General features: G+C 57.8%; 1 protein-coding gene across 7 annotated transcripts; it reads right to left on the bottom strand.

Moving 5' to 3' along the window:
• Positions 1 to 1,122: 1,122 nt before the first annotated feature.
• ADAD2 (adenosine deaminase domain containing 2) lies at positions 1,123 to 7,135 on the bottom strand. Of its 7 annotated transcripts, none has more exons than XM_015442713.3 (11): positions 6,651 to 7,135; positions 5,881 to 5,976; positions 3,693 to 3,833; positions 3,295 to 3,342; positions 3,083 to 3,208; positions 2,838 to 2,988; positions 2,586 to 2,753; positions 2,239 to 2,468; positions 1,914 to 2,157; positions 1,515 to 1,656; positions 1,123 to 1,421 (listed from the first exon to the last, which is right to left on the bottom strand). In XM_015442713.3, the coding sequence occupies exons 1-11, from the start codon at positions 7,057 to 7,059 to the stop codon at positions 1,317 to 1,319; spliced, it is 1,860 nt and encodes a 619-aa protein (XP_015298199.2). In that variant the 5' UTR covers positions 7,060 to 7,135; the 3' UTR covers positions 1,123 to 1,316. The 7 variants fall into 7 exon arrangements, with proteins under 7 accessions (XP_015298199.2, XP_015298200.2, XP_045237990.2 ...); XM_015442714.3 differs by having other exon boundaries at positions 1,515 to 1,635; XM_045382055.3 differs by lacking the exon at positions 5,881 to 5,976 and adding an exon at positions 4,039 to 4,254 and having other exon boundaries at positions 1,515 to 1,635.
• Positions 7,136 to 7,613: the final 478 nt, after the last annotated feature.

The following is a 7,613-nucleotide window of genomic DNA, read 5'->3' as shown; positions in this document are numbered from 1 at the left end:
GCTTGTTCTTTTCAGACCCTCAATGGATTGGATGGTGCCTGCCTGCACTGGGGAGGGCAATCTCCTTACTCAGCCCAATGATCAGGTGTCAATCCCTCCCAGAGACACCCCACAGACACCTAGAAATAATGCATTACCAGCCATCTGGGCATCCCTTAGCCCAGTTGACACAAAATTAACCATCACACCATCTTTGACCAGTGTCCCAAGGCCCACAGGGGAGAGCAGCCTGTGGTTCTGAACCCTGCAACTGCTGGAGATGCAGGGAGGGAGTCACGGGGTGGGGGTCACAGGGCTGGCCATGGTCCTCTACCATCCCTGGCCCCAGGTCCCTGGACTTCAAAGCTGCTGTGCTCCTTGCTCAACGGATATAATGCCCATGCCGGCGAAGCTCCAGGGGTGTGTGTGTATGTGTGCGCACACGCGCATGCTTTTAGTGTTACCATCTTCTCTCCCCATCCAGAGTCAACAGAGCGCCTGACTGCCATGTGGGCTTACTATGCTACCCTGGGGGAAAAGGAGAGAGAACTGCCGAGCCCACACCGGGCAGGAGCACTGTCCCTCTCCACAGTGGAAGACACAGGATCTAGCAGTCCAATGACTTGCCCAAGTCAAACAGTCAGGCAGTCCAGGGAAAGGACTGATTCTGCTCATGCCCTCCCCACATCCTTCAGCACGGGGCTGCCCCGACACCCACAGCACCATCGAGGGCCACGGCAGCTGAAGCTCTGACCAGGGAAGGGTGTTCTCTGCCACTCCCCCCAATCCTAGGGGCCCAGAAAGGCAAGGATTTGGAGCCCCAGTCGTGGCCAGAGGACAAAATGCTCACATACCCAAGCAGCCTGCCCTCCTCCCGCCCTTTACAACCCCCACAACCCATGGCCTCAGTGGCCTCCCCCAGCACACAGGCTGGAAAACAGGAGGAACCAGGGGAGGTCACCTCCCCTCCTAAACCTGCCTCCAGCCCTGTAAACAGGGGCTGGGGTGACAATTCAGTGGCTCAGTGAGAGGATCCAGGTGGGAGCCCAGTGAACACAGGGCTTCCCAAAGGAGGCGTGAGGGGCTCTACCCACAAACAAAAGGCCCCTGGCCACCCCAAAACACACACAGCCAACTACACAGTCACCAGAAATACTTCTTTATTCAAGCCCAAATGTGCAGCAGCAGCGTCCCAACCACAGCAGGCTCCTCCTTCCCTCCAGCCCCAGTTTCACCCTGCACAACCCACGTTCTCCCCCACAACCCTCCTCAGACAGGGCACTCCCCCAGCAGGGGTACAGCTTGGCTCCGGGACCTTGGGCCCGCCGAGGCCGGCTTCAGTTTCTGAATTTGCCCACCAGTGGCTTCGAGGGCCAAGCCCCCAGGCCCTGCTGGTCCAGGAGGAGAGAGAGCTGCCGGCGAGCCTCCTGGTAGGGCCCAGCCTAGGGCAGGAGATGAGAGGTGGGTGAGAGAAGGTGCCTGCAGGGGGCAGGGATTGCAGGGCTGGAGAGGGACCAGGACTGATGGGGACCGACCTTGGCAGCCTCGTAGGTCTTCAAGGCCAGGAGGTAGGGCTTCCCCACAGCCCTGGCCACCTGGTGAAACGCCCGGAGAAAGGATGCCTTGCAGAGACGGGAGGGAGGCCCCAGGGCAGCACTGGATGAAGAGAGGATGCCACTGAGATAAGAGAGATACAAGCTGGACCAGCAGGCCTGCCACACACCTCACACTACCTCCTCTCACACTGTGACGTTGTCACAGGAGTCACAGGACAGGCAGTGGTGTCACCACCACTACAGAGCTAGTAAGGGGTTGAGCCAAGAGGCTGAGCTAAGGGGTTGAGCTGGGGTTAGACCTGAGGTGAGGAAGTTCATGCATGGAGCCCTCCATCACCAGGACCCCTCCTCAGCCCGGCCCCACGGAGCCCTTCTCACTTGGCCTTCACGCGCCCAGTGGCCACATCCACAACCTCGATGCCAGGGTCCCCCAGGCTCCAGTTGAGGCTCAGGCCATGACAGGTGTCAGGGGTAGGTTCAGAGGGGGCCACTGGGGGCCCTGAAAACAGGTGCAGGGCGGTCCGGACGTAGGGAGGTGGCAGGCATGGCCCCAGGACACTGTCCAGGCAGGGCCGGGTGTGGATGGCCCTGCTCAGAGTCGGAGGGTCGTGGCATGAGTCAGCTGTAGGGCAGAAGGGACAGGACAAGGTGAGTGACCTCCCTGCCCTCCCCTCCCACCCTCCAGCCCTCGCCACGTGCTCACCCAGGATGAGGCTGGTGCTGTAGAGTGGAGACACCAGGTGGGCCAGCAGGGCACCACCCAGCCCCAGCACGGCCCAGCGTGCCAGCTTGTCACTGGCTGAGAGGCAGCCCACGTGGGTGTCACACAGTGAGGGCGCCACGTAGCACACAGGCTTCAGCTGCCCGAGCACGTGGGCCTGCAGGCGCATGGGCGGGCTGTGCGGGAGGCCGCCTTCTGAGGTGGGGGGCAGGCTGCAGGCCGGGAGGGGACAGACACCAGCATCAGGGCCACTCTTCTGACCCTGGCCCCCACCCAGCAGCCCAACCGAGGGCACCCCATCCCCCGCCTGCCCCAGGGGCCCTGCATACTAGATGTCACGGGCCGCGCCCTTGGGGGTGTTGCTGATGTAGAGGTGCAGGAAGACGCGGGGCTTGAGGGTGAATGGGGGTCCGGGCCCCGGCTGGGGGGCCAGCACGGACTGCTCCTTGCCCTTGGCGCCCCCCTGTGTGGCCAGCAGGAGCTGCCGGAACAAGAACCTAGGAGTGACAGGTAGAGGGTGGTTGGGGACGACCTTGTCCTGGCAAAGGCTGCTGTCAGGCGCCCACCCCACAGCCCCTCACCTCAGCAGAGCCCTGCGGGCGATGACCAGGCCATGGCAGTCATGGAGCTGCTGGCCCGAGAACTCCAGCCAGCCGGCACAGCAGCTGCTGCCGGTGCCCAGGGCCACCAGCTTGTAGATCTCCTTCACATGGCCCCTGGCACCCGGGATCTCTGTGCAGGGAGGGCAGAGAGGGCCCAGCCTAAGGCAAGCAGCTCAAGGGGGCCCTTCCCAGGAGACCAGGGCTGGGGCTGGGGCGATCCCTACCCCTCTCCAGGATGACTCCAGCCACAGTCCCCTTACAGGCCCAGTATGGCGAGCGCTCGTCCAACAGGAGGTCAAAGCCGGCGCTCACCAAGGCTGCGCAGCGCTGCCCATGGGTCAGGATGCTGTCTGTGCCGGGGCAAGAGAGTGCAGTAGAAGGGAGCCCACGCCTCTCCCCTCAACACTAGAGCCTGCGTCCGCAAGAGCTCACCTACCTACGCTCAGGGGGGGCGGTGGAGGCCGGCTGGAGGTCTGGGGGGACTCTGGAAGAGACAAGGAGGATGGGCTGGTGTGGGTGCCAAGGCACACCCTCCATCCCTCAGGAAGCCAAGGAACAGGGGAGAGGCAGTTTTCATCTTCCAGACACAGGACATTCCATGAGCTGCTCTTCTAGCAGTCCCTACCCCCAGTGTCCCCAGAAGACATGAAAGCAGGGACCGGCACCTGTCCCCCGCCCCAGCTCCCTGCAGGTGATGTCCTGATGCCCAGATGGTTCGTGCAGCAACCCACCTCCTGCCCACACGCACAGCCACTTCAGCCTCCCCACAGGACTGCCGGCCTCGGGCCTCTTATCCCCAGCTGCGGCTCAGCTGCCTGGCCCTCCCTTCATTACCTGGGCTCTCCAGCTGACTCCGGATGTAGCAGAGGGCAGAGAGCGCTGCCTGCTGTTTAGCCTCTGTCTTGCTGTTTGCAGTGCCCGCAGGGCAGACCACCCCATCCAGTTCCGCGCTCACAGAGAAGGGGAAGCAGGGACCTGGGGAAGGAGCAAGGTGAGGAAGAAGCCACCCGGCCTTTGGCCCTGTGACAGGTACCACTTCTGCCTCCTCCTGACACCTGACATCGAGGACAGCCAGAGTAACGAGACCCTGACTGCCCTTCCCTTACTCCACCCCATGCCCCGCACACCCTTGAGTGCCTCTGCAGGCTGTGACCCATCGTTGACTCAACCAAGTCCTCGCCCAACTCCTCTACAACAGGGATGCGTGACTCCATTTCACAGATGAGCAGAAAGGGCAGGCAGTTTGCCCAAGTTGTGTCAGGACCCATATCCAGGTCCCCTCTCCAGAGCCCACGCCACCCTGTTCTCAGGAGGAAGCCACCAAGCACTTCCACCTGCCACACACACATTGATTTTATTTCCTCTCCTCCAGTGGCCCTGTATTTGAACACCTTTTCTATGAAACAGTATCATTTTGGGTGTTACTTATAACACAAAAGAGATAGATGAAAAATCTGGAGCTGGGATCACATGGTCAAAGGTGCAGGCTTATTTAATTTCACAGTACTTGCTGCTAAACTGTTTCTCCCAAGCACTGCCCCTCTGGGGACTTCCCTTTTGGAAGGGAGCCCATTTCAGCACTCCTCACTAGCACTGAGATCTGTCTGCTCTAAACGGGCATCACAACCAGCAACCACAGACAGACATGGAAGGGATGTTGACCTTAGAAAACCAGCACGTGGCTGCCATCCTAACAGCGACTGAATCTGGGGAGAACCATCAAAGCATGATTTTCTAAAACCACAAGTGACAATGTTATGGGGACAGGATATCTACAAGATCTCCAAATGCCCCTGGATGACTTATTTAGCACAAAGAAGAAAGTGAAGACACCTGGTAGATGCAACCCGAGTCAAATCCCCGCAGGTCACATAGCCAGGGGACAAACCAAGATTACAAACCTCCCGGTGAGATGCGTGGCCAAGGACTCGACATCACTTCAATAACACATCACCTGAACTCAGTCCCGAGAAAACAAACCCAAGCTGAAGGACATTTGCAAAACTATCAGCCCTTACTCTTCAAAGACATCAATATTGTGAAAGACAAAGACAGGAACTGTTTCAGGTAAGAGATTAAAGAGGCATGACAACTAACTGTAATGTCATACTGGGGTGGGAGAAAATGGCCACGAGGTCATTACTGGGACAACTGGCAAAATTTGAATGCGAATAGAAATTAGAAGATCGTAGTATATCAATGTTAAATTTCCAGGATTTGATAATCGTATTGTAGTTACATAATAGATGCCATTGTTCTTAAGAAATATATATGAGGCCGAGCACAGTGGCTCACTCCTGTAATCCCAGCACTTTGGGGGGCTGAGGACAGGAATTCAAGACCAGCATGGCCAACGTGGTGAAACCCATCTCCACTAAAACACAAAAAAATTAGCTGGGCACGGCGGCACAAGTCTGTAATTCCAGCTACTCAGGTGGCTGAGGCACAAGAATCATTTGAATTCAAAAGGCAAAGGTTGCAGTGAGTTGAGATCTTACCACTGCACTCCAGCCTAGGCAACAGAGCAAGACTCTCTCAAAGGAAAAAAAAAAAAAAAAAAAAAAGAGGGCTGGGTAAGGTGGCTCTAGCCTGTAACCCAGCACTTTGGGAGGCCAAGGTGGGCGGATTACTTGAGGTCACGAGTTTGAGACCAGCCTGGCTAACATGGTGAAACCCCATCTCTACCAAAAATACAAAAAGAAATTAGCCGGGCTTGGTGTGGACACCTGTAATCCCAGCTACTTGGAAGGCTGAGGTAGGAGAATCTCTTGAACCCGGGAGGCAGAGGATGCAGTGGGATAAGATCGTGCCACTGTACTTCAGCCTGGGCCACAAGAGTGAAACCCCGTCTCAAAAAAAAAAAAAAAACAAACAAAAAAAACACACACACACACACACACACACACACACAAACACGTGAACGTATTTACAGGTAAGGAGCATAATGTCTTATAGGTAAGGAGCATAATGTCTGCAATTAACTTTTAAATTAAAACCCTGGGCCAAGTGTGGCGGCTCGCACCTGTAATCTCAGCACTTTGGAGGCCTAGGCGGGCAGATAGCTTCAGCCCAGGATTTCCAAGACCAATCTTGGCAACATGGTAAAACCACATTATCGCTACAAAAAAAAAAAAAATTAGCCAGGTGTAGTGGAGTCCACCTGTAGTCCCAGCTCCTCGGGAGGCTGAGGCTGAGGCAGGAGTATCATTTGAGCCCAGGAGGCAGAGGCTACAGTGAGGCAAGATTGTTCCACTGCACTCCAGTCTGGACAATAGAGTAAGACCCCAGCTTAAACACACACACACACACACACAAACACTGAGTCAAGGAGTTTGAGGGGTATGTACTGAAGAAGAGGAAATAACGGTTTACCTCTGTATTATACACACGGTGTTACATTTACCAAGCTTTGCTTAACTTTAAGTCAGGGGAGTGGCTCTCGTTCCGGTATCTCCAATGCCGGCATGGCAACTTAAATTGCGTGTAAGTGGCTCTAAAAACGTATGCAGAAATACCAAGGGGCCTCAGTCTCCCTGGACCTCAGGTGGAGAGAACGTTCACCTGCCGTGACCCTGCCACAGTTGAGCATCTGGTGTGGCTGGTGATGCTTGGAGACCGCTGCTCACAGCAGGGTCCACCCCGAGGTCTCAGGCTCAGGCCAGGTCCTGCTCTGGCGGTGTCTCTGAGCATAGGGACCAAGGCCCACCTTCCTCAGACCCCCTCCCCACGTCCTGGGACCCAGCCCTCCGCGGCTCTGTCCTCTGGCACACCCACGCCCCGGCCCGGCCTCACCTGGTTGCTGGTCCTCCCGGAAGAGCAGGATGATGCCCAGGCTGGCCGCGTACTCCGTGAGCAAGGACACGGCCTGGCTGGCAGGTGGGTCTTTGAGCGGCAGGCTCAGCCCTGCGGGGGGCACAGGGACCCTCGGGGTCCTCCCCATCTGTTCCCCCAAGTTTTCCCACGCCTGGGCTGCCCCCAGTTCCCCGACTCCGGCCCCTGCCCCAGGCCCACTGTCCCTCAACACCGAGACCTGGGGCTGCCCGCCCTCCGCGTGGTCCATCGCGGGCGCGGGCTCCCAGGCACCTTGGGCCTGAGGGGGTAGCGGTCGCCAGGGGCGGGGCTCGGGGCTGATCTGCAACGAGGCAGCCAGGCGGGGTTTCCTGCGGCTGCCGTCGTCAGCGCTTTGAGAAGCCGAAGCCATGGTCGCCAACAAAGATCTGAGGCGCTGGGCCCTATCTCGCGCTGCTCTCGCCCTTTCACACGCGCAGGGCGGGTTCCTTCACGTGGGGACCACGTGGACAAGCATGGTGCGCTCCACCCCTGCCACACCGCTGGCCAATGAGAGCCCTTAGGTCTCTGACGGACAGTGCATCCTGCCAATGGGAAAGCTAGTCTCCCAACCGCGGCTGAGGCCAACGTCTCACTGCCTGAACGGAAGTTCCGGCAGGTGGGTGAGGGGTTGCTCTAGCAGCTGCTTCTCTAACCGTGGGTGGTCGCGGAGCCTTGAAGGCGGGGGAGGAGGATCTGGGGGCCTCAGGTCCAGTTCCACTCTCTGGCTCCTGCCATAGGCCCCTAGGGACCTCCACATCATAGGCTGCTCAGCTGCTTCACTGGCTGAGCCTGGAGACTTCAACACAGGAATTCAGGTTCACACTGTCAGCAGGGTCATTGGAATCCACGCTATAAAATTTCACTGCAGGCCTTTCTGAAGTCAAACAGAAGTGCTCTCAAGCTAAGAATTAGCCATTTGATGCA

The sequence above is a fragment of the Macaca fascicularis genome, chromosome 20, assembly GCF_037993035.2.
Source record: "Macaca fascicularis isolate 582-1 chromosome 20, T2T-MFA8v1.1".
Lineage (NCBI taxonomy): Eukaryota > Metazoa > Chordata > Mammalia > Primates > Cercopithecidae > Macaca > Macaca fascicularis.
Note: the sequence above shows the minus strand (reverse complement) of the source record. Positions and strands in the feature narration are given on the sequence as shown.